This window comes from Aquarana catesbeiana, linkage group LG04 (genome assembly GCF_042186555.1).
Source record: "Aquarana catesbeiana isolate 2022-GZ linkage group LG04, ASM4218655v1, whole genome shotgun sequence".
Lineage (NCBI taxonomy): Eukaryota > Metazoa > Chordata > Amphibia > Anura > Ranidae > Aquarana > Aquarana catesbeiana.
Genome location: NC_133327.1, coordinates 669,390,754 through 669,418,321, shown reverse-complemented (window position 1 = coordinate 669,418,321; position 27,568 = coordinate 669,390,754). Strand labels below are relative to the sequence as shown.

At 44.8% G+C, this 27,568-nt stretch overlaps 1 protein-coding gene across 2 annotated transcripts in view; it reads left to right on the top strand.

Annotated features, from left to right (window-relative positions):
- MTIF2 (mitochondrial translational initiation factor 2) overlaps window positions 1–24,170 on the top strand; it is a 53,093-nt gene extending 28,923 nt beyond the window's left edge. For both annotated transcript variants that reach the window (XM_073628595.1, XM_073628594.1), the window contains exons 11-15: window positions 113–253; window positions 3,233–3,397; window positions 10,651–10,791; window positions 17,132–17,319; window positions 21,107–24,170. In XM_073628595.1, coding sequence (XP_073484696.1) covers window positions 113–253; window positions 3,233–3,397; window positions 10,651–10,791; window positions 17,132–17,304 — 620 coding nt within the window. In that variant the 3' untranslated portion in view covers window positions 17,305–17,319; window positions 21,107–24,170. The remainder of the gene's footprint in view (window positions 1–112; window positions 254–3,232; window positions 3,398–10,650; window positions 10,792–17,131; window positions 17,320–21,106) is intronic.
- The last annotated feature ends 3,398 nt before the right edge of the window (window positions 24,171–27,568 follow it).

The following is a 27,568-nucleotide window of genomic DNA, read 5'->3' as shown; positions in this document are numbered from 1 at the left end:
ATCTATATAAATTATGTGTTGCGGCCGGCAAGTGGCTAATAAGATGTGTTGCAGATTTCATTCAGTTTCCTCTTGTACCGTGTCTCACTGTCTCCCCCATTTCTTTGTCTAGGAGATGTAGACGGGTCTGTGGAAGCCATTCTGAATGTCATTGACACATACGATGCTGAAGAGGAGTGTGAGCTGAACTTGGTCCATTTTGGCATCGGGGACATCAGTGAGAGTGACATTGTTCTGGCAGAAACATTTAATGGTAAGATAACAAGAGAGAGGATTTATATTATCTTTTAGATGTGGATGTGAAAATAATCAGCTTGGTGTTTAAGTGTATCTAAACAAAAGCACAAAAAAGTTGATAGTATTGCAGCTTACTGGTCCTTAGATGTGGCGGCTTCATTCATTTCTTTTTTTTTTTTTTTTGTTACATTATTTCGCCTTTTATTTTAACCACTTCTCCCCCAGCCAATTGTCAAATGACGGCTGGGCGTGACCTTCGTGTGGTCGTGTTGTGAGGTGATCTGTCACCAGCTGTGTCCACATGACACAGCCAATGACTGATCAGCGTACCGACCCTCTGCCGGTACCATGTGATCTCTGTGACCAATCACAGTAGATCATATGACAACTGTAAACAATGAATGGCTTTGATTCATGCCATTCATTGTGTACAATTGTGTTGCTAGCTGTGGTTAGTCACAGTGATCACATGGTACAGACAAGGCCAATCGCAGCCCATCTGTACCATGTGATTAGCTGTGGACAATCACAGCTAATCACAACAATACACACTGAATGAATCAATTTTATTCAGTAGAAATGGTTGCTTATACTAGTGAAATTCACTGGTATAAGCAATCATAAAAAAAAAAAAAAAAAAAAAAATCCTGATCACCTACCCAGAGTACAATAGTGTTACTATGTGTGTGTGTAGAGTGTGTTAAAAAAATTGTGCAAACAATTTAATAAAAGAAATTATTAAATATATGTGTGTATATGTATGTGTGTGTGTATGTATGTATGTATGTATATATATATATATATATATATATATATATATATATATATATATATATATATATATATATATATATATATACACATATACACACACATATATTTAATAATTTCTTTTATTAAATTGTTTGCACAATTTTTTTAACACACACACACACACATATATATATATATATATATATATATATATATATATATATATATATATATATATATATATAAAAAATTCTTACAAACTGTCACCAGTCAGTGTCTCTGATCACCGCCACACCAATCATATGATGATACCGCACTGGTGACAATATGTGAAAACAAATTTTTATTTTATTTTTTTCATTTCTTCATTTTCCATAAAATTGTGACCAAAATGACAACTTCCAAAAACTCGCCATGAGTCTTACTAATTATCTTGGGCTGTCTACTTTCCAAAAAGTTCATTTGGGGGTTATTTGTACTGTCCTGGCATTTTCAGACCACAAGAAATGAGATAGACCATCAGTACATCATTATTCATCAATTTTCATATATATAGATATATATATATATATATCTATATATCTCAAAGTTTGTGGACTCTATAACTTTCCTACAGATTAAATAATATAGTGTACACATATTTGGGTTATTTTACGCAAAGAAATGTAGCAAAATACAGTGTATAACTCTATGAAAAAAGATTATTTCTTTGCAAAATTTTAGAACAGAAGAAAAGGAAAAACACGTTTTTCTTTCAAAATTTTGGGGTCTTTTTTGTTTATTTAGTAAAAAATTTAAAAAAACAGCAGTGATTAAATACCACCAAAAGAAAGCGCTATTTGTGTGAAAGAAAATTGATAACAATTTCACATGGGTACGGCGTTGCATGTCCGCGCAATTGTCATTCAAAGTGTGACAGCGCTAAAACCTGAAGATTTGGTCTGTGCAGGAACGGAGTGAAAGTGCCCGGTATTGAAGTGGTTAACCTGGTGATCCTGCCATTAACTCCCTTCCTGTTCTAGAGTGATAGGCATATTGAGCAACATTGTCACCCTAGGGCAGGTAGTGTGTAAGGATAGCTTCACACCTCCCTCTTCACAAAACAGGGGGTGGTGTTTTGTAGTCACACAGATAGCAGGAAACAATGCTACCTGATAACAGTCCAGGGAGAAGAGCACCTGACCACCTTGCAGCCCAGCATGTCGGCATCAGGGCTTTGAGCAGAGCTGATCTTTTGAAACTTCTATCAGTAACAGAAATGGTTTTATTAAGGGAAACCGTAAAGGTTGCCATTCTCACGCCTTGTATGGTGGCCATGTTACATTTTTAGTTGCTGTATACAAAGTCGGTTAATAAAAAAAAAAACAATTGTATTCAAAATAATGTCTTCTCTCCAGCAATTTATAATGCTATATATCTTTACATATTTTATAACTATAAATGTTTATCTGCTGTCTGTTTGGAGGTTCCGGACCTGTACATCACAGACCGCCTTGATAACATCCTATAAATCAGTATTACCCAATGGGGTTGGCGCGGCACACTGGGGTGCCGTCTGGGTTCATCAAGGGTGTTGTGCTGCACCCAGTATTTTTGCACTGTGACATGTGTTTCCATGGTACAGGTAAGCTGGCTGCCAGCCCCATGGAAACTAATCCAGGGTGGGCATCATTCAGGGCAACCCCCAGCATTCAGAAGGGGATGAAAGTCGGCCTACTTCATGACCTGCTTTATCTCCTGCCCACTGCCCTGAAGATCTGAAGGTACTGTAGGATTCGTAGGTTGAAGGGTAAGGGGGACTAAGGACTCTTAAGGGAAGGGAATGGAGACTCCAAAGGAAAAAGAGGGACTGAGGACCCTGATGTGAAAGAGAGGGAGGTGAGGACCCCGATGTGAGAGAGGGGGAGGTGAGGCCCCCCGATGTGAAAGAGAGGGCGGTGAGGCCCCCCGATGTGAAAGAGAGGGAGGTGAGGACCCCGATGTGAAAGAGAGGGGGACTGAGGACCTCGATTTTGAAAGAGAGGGGGACTGAGGACCCCGATGTGCGAGTGGTTGGACCTGAGGACTCTGATGTGAAGAAGTGGGGGGATTGGGGACTGACAACTCTGATGTGACACCATTTTAGACTGCCATAAGCAACCTTTAGAGATGCTTCATGAAGTACTGTTAATTTATGTAACAAATTAGAATACCAAAATCTCCCCTCCTTTATTCACCATGTGTCTTGTTTCTTATTCTCCAGGTAGTGTTTATGGATTCAATGTAAATGCCAACAAAACTGTACAGCAACTCGCAGCTAAGAAGAACATCCCCATCAAACTCCATAAGATCATCTACCATCTTGTTGAAGACCTGAAGGAGGAGCTCAACAGTAAACTGACCCCAATAACAGAAGAGATTGTCAAAGGTGTGAAGAGGGTTCTGGGAGGGACCTTTCATCCTTTATGGCAGGTGTTCCCAACCTCAGTACTCCAGTACCCCCAACAGGTTATGTTTTCAGCATTTCCCTCGCCTTGCACAGGTGCTTTAAATCAACGTCAGTGGCTTGGTATTATCTAAGGTAAATTCCCAAAACGTAGCCTGTTGGAGTTACAGTATTTGAAGACTGAGGTTGGGAACCACAGCTTAATAGAATCAAATTAGATAGGAATAACTGAGGATGTGCTGGGAAGTTTTGTAACCTGTAGACAGGATGCAGTTTATTGGGATGAAAGATTGCGACATGGCCAGAAGTGTATCGGTGGCACTGTTTGGTGAAAAGCGTATTTTATCATAAATGCAGTAAAATGTTTCTTTGTATATGCAGCTGCTCTGGCAACCTTCATGGTCAAGTAGATAGAGTATAAGAAAATTTTGGTTCCCACAATTCCAGTGGCAGCGTAGTGTCCTGCGACACATTGCTTGTTCCATGATGGTTCAGTCTTTCAGCACTGCACAATCTTGCTCATGGAAAGTGGAGAGCTGACTGTGAACCAAGATGGCGGTGCCAGGGGTCCAGTTTGGACCAATGTAATTATACAATCAGGTCCATATATATTTGGACACAGGCACAATTTTCATACTTTTTGGCTCTGTGTGCCACCAGAATAAAATTAAAATTTAAACAATCCAAATGAATTTGAAGTGCAGACTTTCAGCTTTAATTCAAGGGGTTGAACATAAAAATTAAGTACAAATTTTAGGTACTGCAACCATTTTTATACACAGTTCCCAATTTTCAAGGGCCTCAAATGTAATTGGACAAATGAATATAATCATAAATAAAATGTTCATTTTTAATATTTTGTCGAGAATCCTTTAGTGGCAATGACTGCCTGAAGTCTGGAACCCATGGACATTACCCAAGACTGGGTTTCCTCCTTTCTGATGCTTTTCCAGGCTCTAACTGCAGCTGTCTTCAGTTGTTTGTTTGTGGGTCTTTCTACCTTTTAGTTTTGCCCTCCGCAAGTGAAATGCATGCTCCATTGGGTTGAGATCAGGTGATTGACTCGGCCATTGCAGAATATTCCACTTCTTTTCCTTCAAAAGCTCCTGGGTTGCTTTTGCAGTGTGTTTTGGATCATTGTCCATTGCTGAATCTAGGCTGACAGTACATCTCTAAACACTGCAGAATTAATCTGGTTGCTTCTGTCACATCATCAATAAACACCAGTGACCCAGTGCCACTAAAAGCCATGCATGTCTATGCCATCACACTGCAAGCTCCACCATGTTTTACAGATGACGTTGTATGCTTTGGATCATGAGCTGTTCCAAGCCTTCTCCACGCTTTTTTCTTCCCGTCATTCTGGTACAAATTCATCTTAGTTTCATCCATCCAAAGAATGCTTTTCCAGAACTGGTCTGGCTTTTTTAGATGTTTTTTGGCAAAGTCTAATCTGGCTTTTCTATTCTTCCGGCTTATGGATGGTTTGCACCTTGTGGTGAACCCTCTGTATTTTGCTCTCATGTAGTCTTCTCTTGATTGTAGACTTTGACAATGATACGCCCAACTCCTGGAGAGTGTTTTTCACTTGTCTGGATGTTGTGAATGGGTTTTTCTTTACCATAAAGAGGATCCTGCGATTATCCACCACTGTTGTCTTTAGGGTTGCCATCTTTTCCTCAAGTCAAACCCAAACACTTTAACCACTTCAGCCCCGGAAGAATTTACCCCCTTCCTGACCAGGCCATTTTTTGCGATACGGCACTGCGTCGCTCTAACTGACAATTGCGCGGTCGTAGGACGCTGTACCCAAACAACATTTATATCCTTTTTTTTCCCCACAAATAGAGCTTTCTTTTGGGGTATTTGATCACCTCCTGCAGTTTTTTTTTTTTTTGCGCTATAAAAGACCACAGCCCCTTTCATCAGATGTGACACCAGAGCCTCCTTACATCAGATGTGACATCAGAGCCCCCTTACATCAGATGTGACACCAGAAGCCCCCCCCCTTACATCAGATGTGACACCAGAACCCCCTTACATCAGATGTGACACCAGAACCCCCTTACATCAGATGTGACACCAGAGCCCCCCCCTTACATCAGATGTGACACCAGAGCCCCCCTTACATCAGATGTGACACCAGAGCCCCCCTTACATCAGATGTGACACCAGAGCCCCCCCCTTACATGAGATGTGACACCAGAGCCCCCCCCCTTACATGAGATGTGACACCAGAGCCCCCCCCCCTTACATGAGATGTGACACCAGAGCCCCCCCCTTACATGAGATGTGACACCAGAGCCCCCCCCTTACATGAGATGTGACACCAGAGCCCCACCCTTACATGAGATGTGACACCAGAGCCCCACCCTTACATGAGATGTGACACCAGAGCCCCACCCTTACATGAGATGTGACACCAGAGCCTCCTTACATCAGATGTGACATCAGAGCCCCCTTACATCAGATGTGACACCAGAGCCCCCCCTTACATCAGATGTGACACCAGAGCCCCCCCCCCCTTACATCAGATGTGACACCAGAACCCTCCCCCCTTACATCAGATGTGACACCAGAGCCCCCCCCTTACATCAGATGTGACACCAGAGCCCCCCCCCCTTACATCAGATGTGACACCAGAGCCCCCCCCTTACATCAGATGTGACACCAGAGCCCCCCCCTTACATCAGATGTGACACCAGAGCCCCCCTTACATCAGATGTGACACCAGAGCCCCCCCCCCCTTACATCAGATGTGAAACCAGAGCCCCCCTTACATCAGATGTGACACCAGAGCCCCCCTTACATCAGATGTGACACCAGAGCCCCCCTTACATCAGATGTGACACCAGAGCCCCCCTTACATCAGATGTGACACCAGAGCCCCCCTTACATCAGATGTGACACCAGAGCCCCCCCTTACATGAGATGTGACACCAGAGCCCCCCCCCTTACATGAGATGTGACACCAGAGCCCCCCCCCCTTACATGAGATGTGACACCAGAGCCCCCCCTTACATGAGATGTGACACCAGAGCCCCACCCTTACATGAGATGTGACACCAGAGCCCCACCCTTACATGAGATGTGACACCAGAGCCCCACCCTTACATGAGATGTGACACCAGAGCCCCACCCTTACATGAGATGTGACACCAGAGCCCCACCCTTACATGAGATGTGACACCAGAGCCCCACCCTTACATGAGATGTGACACCAGAGCCCCACCCTTACATGAGATGTGACACCAGAGCCCCACCCTTACATGAGATGTGACACCAGAGCCCCACCCTTACATGAGATGTGACACCAGAGCCCCACCCTTACATGAGATGTGACACCAGAGCCCCACCCTTACATGAGATGTGACACCAGAGCCCCACCCTTACATGAGATGTGACACCAGAGCCCCACCCTTACATGAGATGTGACACCAGAGCCCCACCCTTACATGAGATGTGACACCAGAGCCCCACCCTTACATGAGATGTGACACCAGAGCCCCACCCTTACATGAGATGTGACACCAGAGCCCCACCCTTACATGAGATGTGACACCAGAGCCCCACCCTTACATGAGATGTGACACCAGAGCCCCACCCTTACATGAGATGTGGCACCAGAGCCCCACCCTTACATGAGATGTGACACCAGAGCCCCACCCTTACATGAGATGTGACACCAGAGCCCCACCCTTACATGAGATGTGACACCAGAGCCCCACCCTTACATGAGATGTGACACCAGAGCCCCACCCTTACATGAGATGTGACACCAGAACCCCCCCTTACATGAGATGTGACACCAGAACCCCCCCCCTTACATGAGATGTGACACCAGAACCCCCCCCCTTACATGAGATGTGACACCAGAACCCCCCCCCCCCTTACATGAGATGTGACACCAGAACCCCCCCCCCCTTACATGAGATGTGACACCAGAACCCCCCACCCTTACATGAGATGTGACACCAGAGCCCCACCCTTACATGAGATGTGACACCAGAGCCCCACCCTTACATGAGATGTGACACCAGAGCCCCACCCTTACATGAGATGTGACACCAGAGCCCCACCCTTACATGAGATGTGACACCAGAGCCCCACCCTTACATGAGATGTGACACCAGAGCCCCACCCTTACATGAGATGTGACACCAGAGCCCCACCCCTTACATGAGATGTGACACCAGAGCCCCACCCTTACATGAGATGTGACACCAGAGCCCCCACCCTTACATGAGATGTGACACCAGAACCCCCCCCCTTACATGAGATGTGACACCAGAACCCCCCCCCTTACATGAGATGTGACACCAGAACCCCCCCCCCCCCCCCCTTACATGAGATGTGACACCAGAACCCCCCCCCCCCTTACATGAGATGTGAAACCAGAACCCCCCCCCTTACATGAGATGTGACACCAGAACCCCCCCCCCCCCTTACATGAGATGTGAAACCAGAACCCCCCCCTTACATCAGATGTGACACCAGAACCCCCCCCCCCCTTACATCAGATGTGACACCAGAGCCCCCCCTTTCCCCCTGTACTCACTAACTGCAAATAAGTTTCTCATTTCTCTTTCCAGGCTCCACACACACTCTGTGTTCGTTCCTCGGCAGTGCTGCTGAGACTTTTCAGTCAGTGCCACTCTCTATTGCCCCCTGCAGGCTGGAGGGAGGAGAACACCTAATCTCTCTACGGCTATGAGCCACGATCCTATCTGAATAATGTGTGCGGTTTTCAGGGGGGCTCAAAACCGCACACATGATTCAAATCCCAGACTGTATGGATGAATCCCGTACGGGTGGCAACCCTAGTTGTCTTCTGTGGACATCCAGGCCTTTTTATGCTGCTGAGCTCACCAGTGTGTTCTTCTTTCCTCAGAATGTACCAAACTGTTGATTTGGCCACTCCTAATGTTGCTGCTATCTCTGTGATGGATTTGCTTCGTTTTTGAAGCCTTACAATGGCCTGTTTCACTTGCATGGACAGCTCCTTTGAACGCATGATGTAGGTTCACAGCAATAGATTTCTAATGCAAATACCACACTTAGAATCAACTCCAGACTTTTTACCTAATTGATGAAGAAACGACGAAGGAGGGGCCCACACCTGGCCATTGAAACAGCTTTTGATTCAATTGTCCAATTACTTTTGGTCCCTTGAAAAAGGGGGGTGGTTATTAAGAGCTGTAATTCCTAAACCCTTCCTCCGATTTGGATGTACATACCCTCAAATTAAATCTATAACTATAGCTTGAATATGTTTTGGTAACTACCTGAAAAACTAAAATTGTGCCTGTGTATCTATATGGACCTAACTGTATATATCCACTTTCAGACCAAGCCTTTTTTGGCACTTTTTGTTCACATGTAACAATCCAGTATTTTTTGCTAGGAAATTATTTAGAACCCCCAAACATTATATATTTTTAAAGCAGAGGCCATAGAGAATAAATTGGTGGGTTTTGCAATTTTTTTTTTTTTTTAATTTATGTCACACGGTATTTGTGCAACAGTTTTTTAAATGCCATTTATTTGGAAAAAATACACTTTTTTTAATTTAATGCAAAAACACACAATACATGACCCAATTTTTTTTTGTAAACCATAAACGATGATGTTATGCCAAGTAAATAAATACCAAACATGTCATGCTTTAAAATTGTGCACGCATGTACAACAGCAGCAAAAGATGTAAAGTTTACTATTCATAGGCGACTCTTTAAACGCCATTACAGGTTACCACTTTAGGAGTACAGAGGAGGTCTAGTGCTAGAATTATATGGGAAAAAATGATCCGCACTCCGGTTGTTGCTCTTAAAATGTCTTCATTTTATTAACTAGCCACAGTGGACAAACACAGATTGTCAGTTGATGTGTTTCAGCCTATAAGGCCTTAGTCATAACCACATTACAGACATAAAACTTTGAAATAAACAGCAGCTCTAGAGATCACAGGCTCCACCCATTAATTGTCTTGACAGACCGCAGGCAGTTATCCAAAAAAAGAGAATCGGCTGCAATACATATAGGGTGCTCCATGTGTATGCCACTAATTTTCACTCACCTTGTGGTGATAATATGCACATGTATGTACACACACGCACGTGCATATATTCATACACATATACACATATACACATATACATCTGGGCGCCTGAATTACAGCGGCAGGGTTTTTTGCTGCGTTTGATGGGGCGCAGTGAGGCTGCGTTTGATGGGGCGCAGTGAGGCTGCGTTTGATGGGGCGCAGTGAGGCTGCGTTTGATGGGGCGCAGTGAGGCTGCATATGATGGGCACAGTGAGGCTGCGTTTGATGGGGCACAGTGAGGCTGCGTTTGATGGGGGACAGTGAGGCTGCGTTTGATGGGGCACAGTGAGGCTGCGTTTGATGGGGCACAGTGAGGCTGCGTTTGATGGGGCACAGTGTGGCAGCGTTTGATGGGGCACAGTGAGGTTGCGTTTGATGGGGCACAGTGTGGCAGCGTTTGATGAGGCACAGTGAGGCTGCGTTTGATGGGGCACAGTGTGGCAGCGTTTGATGAGGCACAGTGAGGCTGCGTTTGATGGGGCACAGTGTGGCAGCGTTTGATGGGGCACAGTGAGGCTGCGTTTGATGGGGCACAGTGTGGCAGCGTTTGATGAGGCACAGTGAGGCTGCGTTTGATGGGGCACAGTGAGGTTGCGTTTGATGGGCCACAGTGAGGCTGCATTTGATGGGCACAGTGGCTGCGTTTGATGGGCACAGTGGCTGCATTTGATGGGCACAGTGGCTGCATTTGATGGGCACAGTGGCTGCGTTTGATGAGCACAGTGGCTGCGTTTGGTACAGTGAAGCTGCAATTGATGGGGTTTTTTTTCAGAATTTTTCAGTTTGTTTGCGCCCCCCAAAAATTTTGAGCACCAGCCGTCAGTGCATTCAAGTAATGAAAAACATTCTCTGAATGGCGCCTGTGCTGAACAGCTGACCTTCTGTGCTCACAAGGCATCAGTATTGGTGTTCAACTAAGGACACGGAAGCTAGTGGAGATCAGTGGAGCAGTGGTGTGAGTAGATATTGTATAGACAGGACCTCTTTAAATTTCTTGAAAGGAAAAGAACATTTACTGGCATACATGTCTCAGAGGAAACCCTAAACCTAACTTTGTATAGAGTACGATTTACAATAATCTCACTTATCTGAGCTCTGCAATGGACCATTAATCCTCAGTATTGTGTTCTTCTAGGAGAAGCCTCTGTCCTGGCTCTGTTTGATGTCACTGTGGGGAAGAAGGTCACCCAGGTGGCGGGGTGCAGAGTTCAAAAAGGCGCCCTAGAAAAAAAACTGAAATTTAAACTAAAGCGCAATAATAATGTTATATGGACAGGTAAGTGCCGAGTCTTCTACTATTCTAAAAGTGTATTTCCATTATTTTTTTTGCAGACAAATTGGGAGAACGTCTACTTTATATTTGTTACAAGTCCCCATCAATATAGCATAAATTAAATGTAAATTAAATATTAAAATTAAAATTATTTTTAAAATTATTAAAATTAATATATATTTTAAAATTGCTGTTTACCTTTTTTTAGATGCTCTTTTAGGATAACCCCAGCACTGAAAAATCCTACTTGGTTCTCTTTGTTTATGAGGGGACTGGAGACCAATGTTTGAAATATTAACCCCGTGTGTACTGTGCTGGCATATCTCATTATCAGTTATAAATTAGATTTGAACACTCTGTCCTAACAAGGGAATTAAATATTTATAATTTTTTTTATATCTATAAACAAATGTTTTGCCTTTCATTTCTATTTGAAACTAAATGGGTTGATTTATAAGGTGAGGGTTTACAATCACTTTAACTGCTTCCTGACCAGCCGCCGCAGTTTTACTGCGGCAGAATGGCATGGGTGGGCGAAGCGACGTTGCCTTACGGCGGCTGCGACGATCGGATTTGTTTCAGAACCGATCAGTCTCCAGGCCCAGGCCAATGATTTCTGGCCTGGACCTGCTGATCGGTTCTGACGAATGAAATCCTCCCCTGCTTGTGTTTACGCTTATAGTGATGTCATCTCCCCTCATGGAACTCTTTTCCATTCCAGAGAAAGGAGGGAGGACATCCAAACATGAGTTGCACCAACACTACACTGACACAGCACACATATGCACACATTTCACCCCCCGATCGCCCCCCTCCCCCCCCAGTTAACCCCTTCACTCCCTGTCACTGTGTCACCAAGTGCAGTTTTCATATTTTTCTTTGATCACTGTACTGGTGTCATTTGTGACACTAATCAGCGTTAGGGTACTTAGTAGTAGGCCCAGCTAGGTCTAGGGACGCCCCTCCAAACCCCCCTAATAAAGGTTTAACCTCTTGATTACCCCCTGTCATCAGTTATCACCGTATTAGTGTTATGAGTGATGCTGGTTAGTTAGTTTTCGTTTTTTATAGCATCAGGGCACCCGCCGTATATTACCCAATAAAGGTTTAACCTCCTGATCACCCAGCAGGTTGACATCAGTTAGGTTTTAGCGTCAGTTAGGGTCTGCGTCGCCCCAGGCAGTGTCAGATTAGTGCCAGTAGCGCTAACACCCACGCACGCACCATACACCTCCCTTGATCTGATCAGATCTATACTAGGGTCCCCAATAGTTTAGGGTTCCCAAAAATGCAGCATTAGCAGGATTAGCTCAGATACCTGCTAGCACCTGCGTTTAGCCCCTCCTCCCAGCCCAGCCCACCCAAGTGCAGTATCAATCGATCAGTGTCACTTTCAAAACACTAAACACATAACTGCAGCATTCGCAGAGTCAGGCCTGATCCCTGTGAACGCTCAGTTTTTTTTGGTAGCGTCGCTGACAGTCAGGTGCTCTTTTTTTTTTTTCCTGTGAGTTGCACTAGTGCCCAATCGAAGATACACTAGTGAAGAGGCATACACGTTTCTGAGCATGACAGATGAGAGTGAAGAGGAACTCGCTCATCTGTCAGATTCAGGCTCTGAATACGAACCTGTAGACAGCAGCGGCACCCTGACAGACAGGTCTGACGACGGAGTAGTGGTCCCTGCCAAGGTCAGGCGTACCAGACCCCGTTCTTCTGTTGTTGAGGTGCAAGAACCGCAGGGCTCTCGTATGGAGCAGAGAACCGATACTAGTGCCGCTCATCCATCTGGTGAACTGGCAAGCACCAGCAGCCTAGTACATCCTGGTCATACATCATACATGTAGCGAGTCCCATAAGTGCAGTTCAAGCTGGTGCGGTGGCAAGCACAAGTAGTGTCCCGCAGCCACCAAGACAACAAAGACAGGCTTGTCTAGCCTATAGTCCCTTCCTGCTGCATTTGCCAATCCTAAAAGTGATTTTTCCCAAAAACAATTGCGTTTGAAAAATTGCTGTGCAAATACTGTGTGAAAAGAAAAATTGCAGCCAGTGGCGTAGCGTGGGGGGTGCGGAAGGGGGCGGGGCCCCGGGCGCAACATTTAGGGGGGCGAAATCCCACGCCAGGCAGTGTGTGTCACTGCCAACTCCGTTCCCCTAATGTTAACTTCATGTGTCCCTGAGCTCATTTGCGGCTGGCGCCCTGTGATTAGGTGAATTAGGTCATGTGCGGCAGCGGGGCCGGCCAGTCCGTGACGGCGGCGGGGCCGGCCAATCCGTGACGGCGGCGGGGCCAGCCAATCCGTGACGGCGGCGGGGCCGGCCAATCCGTGACGGCGGCGGGGCCGGCCAATCCGTGACGGCGGCCGGGCCGGCCAATCCGTGACGGCGGCCGGGCCGGCCAATCCGTGATCACCTTTGCTCCTGACTGGAGTCCACCCCATTGTGAACACCGCTGCTGCCTTCACCTCCTCCAGGCTCCCTCCTCTCCTCCGGACTGATGGAAGCCACAAGCTGCAGGAGAGGGGGTGGATACGGTCTGGGGAGAGAGGGAGCAGCCAGTCAGAGAGATAAGACAAGCAGTTAGATTCAGTATAAATTTAAAAAATATCTGGTGTCAGGTCAGTATAAGTGCAGTGTAGTGTAGTAATCGGTGTAGTGTAGTGGAAAGTGTAGTATAATGGTCAGTGTGGAAAGTGTAGTATAATGGCTAATATAGTGGACAGTGTAGTAGTCAGTGCAGTGTAGTGGTCAGTGTAGTGTAGTGGTCAGTGCAGTGGTCAGTGTAGTGGTCTGTGCAGTATAGTGATCAGTGTAGTGGTCAGTGTAGTGGACAGTGTAGTGGTCAGTGCAGTGGACAGTGTAGTATAGTGGTCAGTGTAGTGTAGTGGTCAGTGTAGTGGTCTGTGTAGTTGTCAGTGTAGTGTAGTGGTCAGTGTAGTGTAGTGGTCTGTGCAGTGGTCTGTGCAGTATAGTGATCAGTGCAGTGGTCTGTGCAGTATAGTGATCAGTGCAGTGGTCTGTGCAGTATAGTGATCAGTGCAGTGGTCTGTGCAGTATAGTGATTAGTGCAGTGGTCAGTGTAGTGTAGTGGTCTGTGCAGTATAGTGATCAGTGCAGTGGTCAGTGTAGTGTAGTGGTCTGTGCAGTATAGTGATCAGTGCAGTGGTCAGTGTAGTGTAGTGGTCTGTGCAGTATAGTGATCAGTGCAGTGGTCAGTGCAGTGCAGTGGTCAGTGTAGTGGACAGTGTAATGTAGTGGACAGCGTAGGTCAGTTTAGTGTAGTGGACAGTGTAGGAATCGGGTAGTATAGTGGACAGGTAGGTCAGTGTAGGAATCAGGTAGGTCAGTGCAGTGGTCAGGTAGGTCAGTGTAGAAATCAGGTAGGTCAGTGCAGTGGTCAGGTAGGTCAGTGTAGAAATCAGGTAGGTCAGTGCAGTGGTCAGGTAGGTCAGTGTGGAAATCAGGTAGGTAGGTTAGTGTAGTGGTCAGTGCAGTTTAGTGGCCTGTGCAGTGTAGTGGTCAGTGTAGTGTAGTGGACAGTGTAGAAATCGGGTAGTGTAGTGGTCAGGATAGTGGACAGGTAGGTCAGTGTAGTGGCCAGTATAGGAAGCAGGTAGGTTAGTGTAGTGGTCAGGTAGGTCAGTGCAGGAATCAGGTAGGTCAGTGTAGGAATCGGGTAGGTAGGTTAGTGTAGTGGTCAGTGTAGGAATCAGGCTGGTCAGTACTATTGTAGGAAGGGAAGGGACTCGGGGAGTGCTAAAAGTCCGCAGGTTAGGGGGCACAAATTACTTGCCTTGCCCCGGGCGCTGACAACCCACGCTACGCCACTGATTGCAGCACCCACCTTTTTAATCTATAGGGCCTTTGCTTTAAAAAATATATAATGTTTTGGGGTTCAAAATAATTCTCTAGCAAAAAAAAAATATTTTTCATGTAAACAAAGTGTCAGAAAGGGCTTTGTCTTCAAGTGGTTAAAAGAGTGGGTGATGTGTGACATAATCTTCTAATGTTGTGCATAAAATACGAGGACAGTTCAACCCCCCCCCCAAAATGACCCCTTTTTGGAAAGTAGACACCCCAAGCTATTTGCTGAGAGGCATGTCGAGTCCATGGAATAGTCTATATTTTGCCACAAGTTTCAGGAAAATTACAAACTTTTTTTTTGCACAGTTTTCACTAGCCGTGTACAGGACCCCGAAAACCAATCACCGCCTTCAGGCTTTCTAAAGGCGTAAAATTTTGATTTTACTCCTCACTACCTATCCTAGTTACGGAGGCCCTGAAATGTCCAGATAGAACACCCCCCCCAAATGACCCCATTTTGGAAAGTAGACACCCCAAGGTATTTGCTAAGAGGCTTGGTGAGTATTTTGCAGCTCTCATCTTGTTTTTGAAAATGACGAAAAAAGAAAAATGTATTTTTTTTTTCTTTTTTCAGTTTTCAAAACTTTGTGACAAAAAGCGAGATCTGCAAAATACTCAACATGCCTCTCAGCAAATAGCTTGGGGTGTCTATTTTCCAAAATGGGGTCATTTGGGGGGGTTTTGTGCCACCTGGGCATTTCATGACCTCCGAAACTGTGATAGGCAGTGAGGAGTGAAATCAAAAATTTACGCCCTTAGGAAGCCTGAAGGCGGTGATTGGTTTTAGAGGTGCTGTAAGCAGCTAGACTGACAAAAAGTCTCACATGTGGTATCCCCGTACTCAGGAGAAGCCGCACAATGTATTTTGGGGTGTATATCCACATATATTCATGGCATGTTTGAACAAATTATCATTTAGTGACAACTTTGTGTAAAAACAAAAAATTGTAATTTTCCCGAAACTTGTGGCAAAATATAAAACATGGACTCGACATGCCTATCAAAAAATAGCTTGAGGTGTCTTCTTTCCAAAATGGGGTCATTTGGGTGGGTTTTGTGCCATCTTGACATTTCGTGGCCTTCGAAACTGTGATGGGTAGTGAGGAGTGAAATCGCCATTTTACGCCCTTAGAAAGCCTGAAGGCGGTGATTGGTTTTCAGGGTCCTGTACACGGAAAGGCTCCCAAAAAGTCTCACACATGTGGTATCCCCATACTCAGGAGAAGCAGCAGAATTTATTTTGGGGTGTAATTTCACATATAACCATGGCATGTTTGAGCAATATATCATTTAGTGACAACTTTGCAGGAAAAATGACAAACTTTTTTTTTTTTTTTTTTGCACAACTTGTGGCAAAATATAAAATATTCCATGGACTCAAGATGGCTCTCACCAAATAACTTGAGTTGTCTTCTCTCCAAAATGGGGTCATTTGGGGGGGGGGGGGTTGTGCCATCTGGGCATTTTATGGCCTTCGAAACTGTGATAGGTAGTGAGGAGTGAAATAAAAAAATTTACGCCCTTAGAAATCTAGGCTCCCAAAAAGTCCCACACATGTGGTATCCCCGTACTCAGGAGAAGCAGCAGAATGTATTTTGGGGTGAAATTCCACATATAACCATGCCATGTGTGAACAATATATCATTTAGTGACAACTCTGTGTAATTTTTTTTTTTTTTGTCAAAAAAATAAATATTCAACATGCTTCTCAGCAATTTCCTTGGGGTGTCTACTTTCCAAAATTGGGTCATTTGGGGGGGAGGGGGGGGGGGGTTGTACTGCCCTGCCATTTTAGCACCTCAAGAAATTACATAGGCAGTCGTAAACTAAAAGCTGTGTAAATTCCAGAAAATGTACCCTAGTTTGTAGACGCTATAACTTTTGTGCAAACCAATAGATATACGCTCATTTTTTTTTTTTTATCAAAGACATGTGGCTGAATATATTTTGGACTAAATGTATGACTTAAATTGAGTTTATTGGATTTTTTTATAACAGAAAAAGACCAAAAATTTTGAAAAATAAATGATATTTTCTACTTTCTGTTTATATCGCAAAAAAATAAAGATCGCAGAGAAAATCGAATACCATCAAAAGAAAGCTCTGTTTGTGGGGAAAAAAAAAGATGCAAATTTCGTTTGGGTACAGCAGTGCATAACCGCGCAATTGTCAGTTAAAGCAGTGCAGTGCCAAATTGTAAAAAGTGCTCTGGTCATTGAGCAGCCAAATCTTCCGGGGCTGAAGTGGTTAAGTCTCCTTTCTTCTAACCTCATATTGTGACTGTGTGGGACCTTAGAGTAAAACCTTATTACAGTTACTGGAGTCACCTTTGATATATTTGTACATTGTGATCATATCCCCCTCTAACAAACATGTTGGAGGGTTTTCTCAAATTTGACTGCAAAAAAATAGAAAATACACTTTAAATTTCACAATTTCCTTCTGATGACATTCACTAAAATTAAACGTTCCTCTGCAGGCTGCTTATCATCTCTGAAGCACCACAAGAACGACGTGCAGAGTGTGAAGATGGGGGTAGAGTGTGGTCTTAATCTGGATGACGATGACATTGAAGTAAAAGTTGGAGATGAAATCATTTGCTTTGAGGAGAGGACGATATCGAGGAAAACATCATGGGATCCCGGATTTTAATCGGTCCTTTTCTTGGTAAATGTCCTTTTTGTTGTTGACTGAACGGACCTACAAAACATGATATAGATATTATATTGAGGTTATAGATGAATTCCAGGTATGGATTTTTTTTGTTTGTTCCATAAGAATTGAATTTAAGTGCCATAAGAAAAAAAATATTCAGACAATTAAATAACTAAAGGATTTGCCATTCTGTAACCACTGCTATGGATAATAAATAAATATACAGCATCTCACAAAAGTGAGTACACCCTTGACATTTTTGTAAATATTTTATATCTTTTCATGTGACAACACTGAAGAAATGACACTTTGCTACAATGTAAAGTAGTGAGTGTACAGCTTGTATAACAGTGTAAATTTGCTGTCCCCTCAAAATAACTCAACACACAGCCATTAATGTCTAAACCGCTGACAACAAAAGTGAGTACACCCCTAAGTGAAAATTTCCAAATTGGGACCAAAGTGTCAATATTTTGTGTGGCCACCATTATTTTCCAGCACTGCCTTAACCCTCTTGGGCATGGAGTTCACCAGAGCTTCACAGGTTACCACTGGAGTCCTCTTCTACTCCTCCATGACAACATCACGGAGCTGGTGGATGTTGGAGACCTTGCACTCCTCCACCTTCCGTTTGAGGATGCCCCACAGATGCTCAATAGGGTTTAGGTCTGGAGACATGCTTGGCCAGTCCATCACCTTTACCCTCAGCTTCTTTAGCAAGGCAGTGGTCATCTTGGTGGTGTGTTTGGGGTCGTCGTTATGTTGGAATACTGCCCTGCGGCCCAGTCTCCGAAGGGAGGGGATCATGCTCTGCTTCAGTATATCACAGTACATGTTGGCATTCATGGTTCCCTCAATGATCTGTAGCTCCCCAGTGCCGGCAGCACTTATGCAGCCCCAGACCATGACACTCCCACCACCATGCCCCGGGTGCCAACCTGAGGGGGGTGCCAAATTGTGTGCAGTGCTGACACTAGCTGGGATTTTGGAGGTTGGATCAGGCTGTACTGACAATGCTGAGCCATTGAGCTACATTCACACCATCCTCTGCTCTGTGAGCCTGCACTGCTGCTGATCGCAGGGAAGGGGGGGGGTCATTTCACTAGAACCAATCGTCATTGGCTGTATTTTTCTCCTGCAGAGAAAAATACAGCCTTTCAGCGGCTGCAGGAGAAAAATACAGCCAATGGTGATCGGTTCTAGTAAATGCCACCCCTCTTCTCCTTTTTCTGTTGCCTGGGTACAATAATGCTTTTGTTTTATATAACCATGCCCCTTTAAGCCCCTCCAACTTTTAACGCAATTTCGTACGCTATGCATGCCACATTGCTGCTCTCGTTGGGGCACCCAAAGGTGTCCCAGATCTTTTACAATCCTATAGTGTATGCTACTAAAAAAATAGAAATCTGTGTGTGCCACTAAAGTGTTCAGAATTGGCTTGAAGGTGGCAACCCTAGGCACCGCGCCAGAAAAAAAAAACGGCATCGCTTTTATGTGGAGATTTCAAGCCTCACCTCCACAGCAGATTGGGAGGGGCGCTTCCGCGAAGGAGGAAGAGCACACAGAAGCAGGCCTTAATAAAGACTAGCTTCTTGGCTCACTTCTTATTTACTGGTGGCCCCTGTCCTAATCTACTACAGAAGTGAGGCTTGAAATCTCTATTACCAAAACTGTTATTATTACCATCCTATGGCTTATCTACACATTTATTACGCTTCCCTTGCTGGGCAGAGAGTTGGGAGTATATGGATGGAGAACTTCTCTTTGGGTTGGGGCGCCAAACTGAGTCTTTGCCCCGGCTGAAAGAATGTCTAGTTTCGCCACTGCCCAGAACACTCCGACTGTCCCGGAATGACTGACTCCTGTGCTCATGCCTGGGATGACATCACCCCCCACCAGCTAATCAAGAGGCCAAAAGTCCTTCACCCTGAAGAAGACAACAGCAGTTGGCAAAGAATGTAACTGTCGTATAACTTGAAAGTGGAGGTGAGTATTTCTGGAGGTTTAGTTCCACTCGATACTGCAGAATGGCTTTGCTGTAGTGCAGGGGTGTCAAACTCAATTTCATCGAGGACCGCATCAGCATAATGGTTGCCTTCAAAAGGGCCCATTGTATCTGTAAGACTATGTATCTACTCAGAAACATAGGAGTATGTGGCATGCAGAGTTCAGGAGTGCGCCGTGCCCAGAGTGCAGGGCTGAGGAGTGCGCCGTGCCCAGAGTGCAGGGCTGAGGAATACACTAAGTACAGAGTGCAGGATTTAGAGGTGTACTAAGCACAGTGTGCAAACCCCCCCAAAGCTTCCTCGAATTTCGAATCTCTCCTACCTGGCCCTGCTCCTTTACCTTCCTGTGTATTTGGTTCTACTACTCATGTATTCAGCTCTAATACCTCCCTGTGTAGGTGGTTCTGCCTCGCCTTGTCAATATTCTCTCTCAGATTCTGGAGATCGGTCCCTGCCGTGAGTGCATGCAGGGATCTGTTTGATCTGGGAGCCGCTAAGAGCAAAGCTGGATAGACATTCCCTTTAAATAGGCTGTTGGGTTTACAGCAAACAGCCATGCTTCCTAGGTAGGTTCAGCCATCTTACTGTAACTGTGTTCAGCCCCTTACACACAGGGAGTTTAGCCCTGGTGCATGGGGCTAATGCTGTTTTTTTTTTTTTTCCTTGTTTTGTTTTCCTTGCTTGCGATTGGGTATTCTTTGCAAAGTGAAGCTTTCCCTCATTTACTAAGCTCTGGAGCAACTGCACTTACAGTGCATACTATATTTTCCATTCGTAAATCAACCCCACTGTCTCACCCTGCTCTGCACATGCTCAGTTGCTCTTCATTTTTAGGCACTGCCAAGTTGTAGAGGCTGATCTGCTCACAACCTTAATTAAACCCTCCTATCCTGTACAGCGAAGGAAGCTGCTTCTGTTTGATCTTCAACTGTCATGGCACTGCACATGTGATCAGTTATGACACCAGACGTTTGACAGTTTGGTTGAGGACACTAGCAAATGCGACAGTTAGCAATTCCAGGAATGTAACTGTTTATGAAGCTGTTAATTTGATGGATTTAGTTCCGCTTTACGATTTACTGCTGTTCTGGGGCTCTGGGCTTCAGCAAAATGGCAGCCTCCAGCAAGAAGAAACAGGAGCAATGCTGGAGGAAATTTACAGCTCACACTAATGCTGGTAGAATAATTATTAATGTGGAATGTATGTTCCTTGCTAAAGAACAATATTTTTTTATCAAGTTGTTATGGGTTAAGTTCCACTTTAATAAAACTGATGAAAATAAATCACATTAAGGGCACTTTCACACTGGGGCGGGGGGGCGTCGGCAGGTGGCAAGTTTAGCAGGCCTAAACATGCCACCTGTGCCTTCTGCCTGCACCTAAATGCTAGTTTGCTTGCACATGGGTGATTGGATGATAGAAATCAGCAGAGCTTCCCTTCAGTATATTTGCCTTTTAGTAAATCAACCCTAGTATATTACTGGATTTTAAACAGTATAGAGCAGGGCTTTTAAACTGGCAGCCCTCCAGCTGTTGCAAAACTACAAGTCCCATGAGGCATTGCAAGGCTGACGGTTACAAGCATGACTCCCACAGACAGAGGCATGATGGGACTTGTAGTTTCGCAACAGATGGAGGGCCACCAGTTTGAGATCCCTGGTATAGAGGATTGTTTAATGTGTTACATAGCTATAGCTGCAAAAGGAGCCAGCCCGAAGTGATATAGCAGGACTTCATTTGCTGACTAAAGTTCCGCTTTAACTGAAAGCCTTCACATTTTTGTATCTTCACAGGGAATTTTTCGATAAATCTCTGGTAACATTCTCCAGCTCTGGCGTTCCTTGTGCATAAGAAGAGAGGCTCTCCGTTGCTTCGTCCAAACCAAACAAAACACGATACCGCAGGGGCAGGCACAGAGCAGAGGGGGGCGGATCTATAACAACCAATCAGAGGCCAGCTTTCGTTGGCCAGATTATTCTGCCAAAAAAATTCAATGAGACCTGACCAGATGCCATCATTTATATCTCTGCACATTCGGATCCTCCTAGAGATTGCGAAAACGAGTTTAGGAACAAAAGGGGACTTGCGTTGGATATCTTCATTCAAGCTCACTGTGTCTCCAAAGTAAAAATGAATACCAGGACTGTGCATATCATAGAAAAATACACACTGCTCTGATCTATGCCAGTGGCATCTGGATTATTGACGTACATCCTGCTCACATCTTATGTCTGTAATGCTTGTCACATCATTGCTGTCTGCAGACACAATATATTGTTAAATTTATACTTATAGAGGCTTTTGGTATAGGTCATTGAGAATTCGGTGGACACCAATCCCACTGAGCAAGAGAAATCAAAGGTGAATTCTGATTGGAAACCCTGTCACCAGACCCTTTTCATTTCAAAACAATGTATTTTATTAACCTTATTTACCCATCAAAGTTTCCCTTGCATCCAAATGGCCTAAGACTGCTACTGGGTGCTGCCATCTTAGATGGGAAATCGGCAAGACATGAGGACACTCTTTTGCAGTGATGGCGAACCTTGGCACCCCAGATGTTTTGGAACTACATTTCCCATGATGCTCACCTACACTGCAGAATGCATGAGCATCATGGGAAATGTAGTTCCAAAACATCTGGGGTGCCAAGGTTCACCACCACTGCTCTATTGCATTCCCCTCCTGTTATGCAGGGTGGGGAAGGCAGAGGAGCTGGGCCAGCAACTGGATACTCCCAGAAGAGGAGAGGGTTGTGCTAGGGCAGTGATGGCAAACCTTGGCACCCCAGATGTTTTGGAACTACATTTCCCATGATGCTCATGCACTCTGCAGAGCAGTTGAGCATCATGGGAAATGTAGTTCCAAAACATCTGGGGTGCCAAGGTTCGCCATAACTGTGCTAGGGAATAGTGATGAACTCAGGCGTGTTCAGATCCTAATCCGAATGCATGTGAGTAAGCCTGCCAGGAAGCTGTTGCCTGTATTCATACCTCCCAACATTTTGAGATGGGAATGAGGGACACCTACTAGCATACATATGTAGGCATAGGACACGCCCCCCTGCCACACCCTCTTAAAGGAGAATTATCCAAAAATAAAAAAAGTTAATTAAATCCACAAGGGCTTTATTTTTACAACTACTTTTCCTTTATATTTGCTTTTAAAATTTACAAATGCAGTAATTTAGAATTTGGATGAAAGGTTTAGCTCTGGGAAACACTTTTTGAAAGATAAATAGTGCATTTTATATACAATTAGATCAGACCGAAATGAGGGACAAATGAGGAGGAAAGGGGGACAGAGGGACATTGCTCCAAATCAGGGACATTCCCTCGAAATCAGGGACAGTTGGGAGCTATGACATTACCTGCCCTGCAGCTGCATGTATACATGAGACTATGGGGGTGGGGAAAGCCCTGGCCACAGATGATCGCCCCAGTACAGTCCCAGCTACCTGGCGGGCTCGCTCACTTGGATTTGGACTAGGATCCGAACATGCCTGAGTTCACCCCTACCTGGGAATTGACTCTTCATGGAGTAGTTACATTTTCTAGCAAGGTCACAGGCACATTGCAGGGGAATAATGTCTTAAAGGGGTTGTTAACCTTCCTGTTTTTTCACCTCTATGCATTAAAGGGGTTGTAAAGGAATTTTTTTTTTTTTTTTTTTTTTTTTATTAAATAACAAACATGTTATACTTACCTCCACTGTGCAGCTCGTTTTGCACAGAGTGGCCCTGAACCTGGTCTTCTGGGGTCCCTCGGCAACTGTCTCAGCTCCTCCCCGCAAGAACTAAACACCTTCATCCGATCTCCCTCGCATGGTGTTTAGTTCTTGCGAGCGCGCTCCCGTGATACAGCCGGCGGCTATAGCCGCTCACTGTATCACTCGGCCCCGCCCCCTGGCACGCCACGTCATTGGATGTGATTGACAGCAGCGCGAGCCAATGGCTGCTTTCAATCCATCCACTCTAGCCAATCAACGGCCAGGCTGAGCGGCGAAGAGGACATCGGGGGCGAGCGCAGCAGGTTTAGGGGCTCAGGTAAGTAAAACGGGGGGGCTGGAGGGGTCGGTATTGTTGGATGTTTTTTCACCTTAATGCATAGGATGCATTAAGGTAAAAAAACGCAAACCTTTACAACCCCTTTAAGGTGAAAAACCTTCTGTCATGCAGCAGCCCCCCCAGTGCCCCCGTTTTACTCACCTGAACCCGGTCTTTTTCTCCCCAGGGATGACAAGCACACTAGTTCTAGCTGGTGTCTCGGTTCCTGAGTGAATAGATTGATAGCAGCGCAGCCATTGGCTCCCGCTGCTGTCAATCAAATCCAATGATGCGGGGGGGGGGCGGGTCTGAGTTCAGCTTTCTGTGTCAATAGACGCAGAAGCTGGACTCGGGAGCGTGCCCGCACGGGTGTCCCGAAGGAAAGCGCTTCTCTGATGGGGAACTCGAGAAGAGAAGGAGGTACTAGCGCCAATGAGGGACCCCAGAAGAGGAGGATCGGGGCCACTCTGTGAAAAACCAACTGCACAGAGGAGGTAAGTATGACATGTTTGTTATTTAAAAAAATAAATAAAAATGAGGATTTAGTAACCCTTTAAGTTGGTGACAGGGCCTCTTTAAATAAACCTGAATATCTTTTACATGCTTTATGTACATGAAGTCTGGATATCCACTATATACCATTGTATAAAGTATGTATTTTAAAAGCAAGAACAACGCATGTTATCTACAACTGATGTGTACTGTAAAGTCTGTGAGACCGGGCAGATTTATATTTATTTTTCAAAACTTTTGTTAAAAAAAAAGAGAAAAATCATCCTGGAGGAAATATTGAGATTAAATCTATAACAGACTTCAGTTGCATGGTCCGTTCTTTTAGTGTTATTACAGCACCTATTTGCAGTTCACAAAAATCCTATTTTTTTTTTTTCTTGTCCACTGAGGGGCACAGGAAGTCAATCTCATTTGTTGGATGTCCAAAATCAGTCCAACTGAGGGAGGTGGGGAATGCAGCAAATAAACAGTAACATGCCTACCAAAAAAACAGAACTGGAGACAGCCTAAAGTCCAAAGCTGGCATCATCTTAGGCCTGAACATCCATCTGGTGAAACTTGGAAAATGTGTTAAAAGATATTAGAAGATTAATGGGGTGAGAACCCCAGTATCCCACAATGACAGACTATATACCAGCCACACAGAGGAGACAAGTTGAATAAAATAATTATTTTATTCAACTTTTCTCCTCTCTATGGCTGGTATAATCGTCATTGGGTAGGATACTGGGGTTATCATCCCGGTAATTTCCTAATATTTTTGTAGGTATTCTGTTGGATGAGGCCTAATACCATTTTTTTTTTTTCATATTGGAAAATGTTTTAACAGAAGTCCAGGTGGCAGCATTGCAAAGCTGGAAATCATTAGCCTGATGCTGAAGAGCACAAGAGGCACTGACAGAGTGTGCCTTGACTGCAAAGAGTAGAACCCAATCCTTGAGCCCATAGGCTTGGATAACAGTCTGAGTCAGAAATGGTAGAATGAGAAACTGGTTCTCCATTATGGGGACCCTCAGGAATGAGAGTAAGTATTCCTGGAGGGAAACAATGACAGAGATAAAGTCTCAGTGTCTGAACCACATTTGGGCAATAGAGGGAAATCTCCTTATGATAAACTGGAGCCAGACAGGCTGCAACTCAACACTACCTTGTCCAAGAACAGAAATGGCTCATTACAGGATGAGGGTTCCAGCTCAAACAATTGCCTTGTAGGGGTGATGGCTACAAGACATATCATCTTATGGGTAGGAGTAGGGAGGGGGAAGTGCCATGATATTGGGCATATAACCGATCTTAATGATGCTGAGGCAAATTCTAGTTCAAACTTAGCTGTAGAAAGGAAAGTATTTGTCCAACTGAAAACTGGGGTGCAAGCCTCATGCTTCACACTAAGCAAAGTATGCTTTCCATGCACAATGATAGGCCTTGCAAGAAGTAGACGTCCTGGCATTTTTCATTATGGGAATGATGAATTCTGAAATATCCCTGTACCTCAAAACCTGAGTTCAATAGCCATGCCGTTAAAGCCAGTGACCATGAAGTGGGATGGTAGATCGGTCCTTGAGACAGAAGATTTAGATCAGGGGTCTTCAAACTACGGCCCTCCAGTTGTTCAGGAACTACAATTCCCATAATGCCTAGTCATGTCTGTGAATGTCAGTGTTCTACAATGCCTCATGGGATGTGTAGCTCCGTAACAGCTGGAGGGCCGTAGTTTGAGGATCCTTGATTTAGATGATCTGGAAGGGCCCACCAGGAGTTTTATTCCTTTGGAGGGTCCCCACTTTTTCTAGAATCAGACATGTTGCAACTGCATGGCGGCAAAGCAATATAGCTCATGGTACAAGGCAAGCCTCAGGTACTCAAAAAACCCAACCACTGGTAGCAGGTGTAAGATCAGTAGGCCAGAAGTGACAAGGTCGCTGTGGGCAAGCAGCAGGAAGGGGGGAAAAAAAGTTGCATATAGGGGAAACAGCGCAAAAGTGCGCACGCCACCCAGCAGATAACATTAGCGCTTAGTCTTTCAGCGTTAACCACAGGCTGGGAAATTCAAAGCCACAAAACGAGATAGCTCCAGGCGCGCTACTCAATTGGCCTTCAGAGACAGGGTAGGTACAGAAACAATGTCAACAGCTCTGGTCCTGGAAAGTTCTCCATGGCCATCTTGTTACCAGAATGGGGTACAGAAAGCTCTTTTTGCAGGACGCAGTGCCCGAAGGTCAGTTCAAGGCTAGCCTTACAACATCCGGGATAGGCCCCATGCTACAAAAATAATCTTGATTGAATAAAAGGGCGAGCCAAAAAATATCATAAGCCTTTTCACTGTAGAGTTAAAAAAAAAAAAGATAGATGTCCACCCTCCTAGGACGGAAGCATGATGGTAGGGCACCAACATTAATGAGGCTCTTTCTCAGTGGAACAAATGGACCCTATGTGGCTTTATCATTTTGCTGAATGAGCTTCTGATGTACCCTCTACATTTAGACTGGGTTCACATATGTGGGGTCGGTTTCATTGCGGATTTTCAAATTAGTCCGGTACGTTTTCATTTACCAGTTCGGGTGCGAATTTTGTTAAAGTGTACGACACTTGAAATCACACCTGAACAGGACTGAAAATCGGACAGGACTCTTAAAAAATGCACTGCAGCTGGCCCGCACATAGGTGAACCAGCTCTATAGAAAGCCGGTTTAATTCATATGTCATGCGAATCAGATGTGGTTCAAAACACATCCAATTAACATAGTCATGGCCAAAAATATTGTCACCTCTGCATTTCTGTCAGATAATGCACCACTTCAACCCAGAAAATTGTTGGCAATTAAAAATGTTTAGACATTTTCATGTTTATTTCTTTTGTTTGTATTGGTATGACACAAAAAAAGCCAAATCATTTCACGCAAAACTTCAAAAATGGACTGGAAAAAATTATTGGCAGCTTCTCAAAATTGTAAAAAATAATTTCATTCCAAGTTTTTGATGCTCCTGTAATTATTAATTAAACTCACTTGTATCAAATAACAGGTGCTGACAATATAGAGATCACCCCGGCAACCAGTTAGAATGGTGAAAAATGTACTCAACCTTTCTGTTTATGTGTAAAAGCATAGGCAATTTCAAGGCTACAAGTCCTTGTTCCTGTGCCCACTTGGCGCAACATTGTCAAGAAGTTCACAGTCCGTGGCACTGTAGCTAATCTTCCTGGAGGGTTTATGAAAGTTTTGCCAAAACTTACCTGAGGTAGCCAAAATCCTTTTGGAAGAACGTGCTGTGGACAGACAAAACAAAATCACGGCTTTTTGGTAAAGCCCATCATTCTACTGTTTTTCAGAAAAAGAAATGAGGCCTTTAAAGAAAAGAATCCAGTCCCTACAGTCAAACATGGGGGAGGTTCACTGATGTTTTAGGGTTGCTTTGCTGCTTCAGCACTGGATGTCCTGACAGTGTCCATGGCATTATGAAATCAGAAGACTACCAAAGAATTCTGGGGTGCAATGTAGGGCCCAGTGTCAGAAAGTTGGGTCTCCGGCAGAGGTCATGGGACTTACAGCAGGACCATGACCCAAAGCACGTGTCACAAAGCACCCAGAAATGGTTTAAGACAAAGCGCTGGAGAGTACTGAACTGGCCAGCAATGGGTCCAGATCTAAAGCCCATAGAGCAGTTGTTCTCAACCTCAGTCCTCAAGTACCCCCAA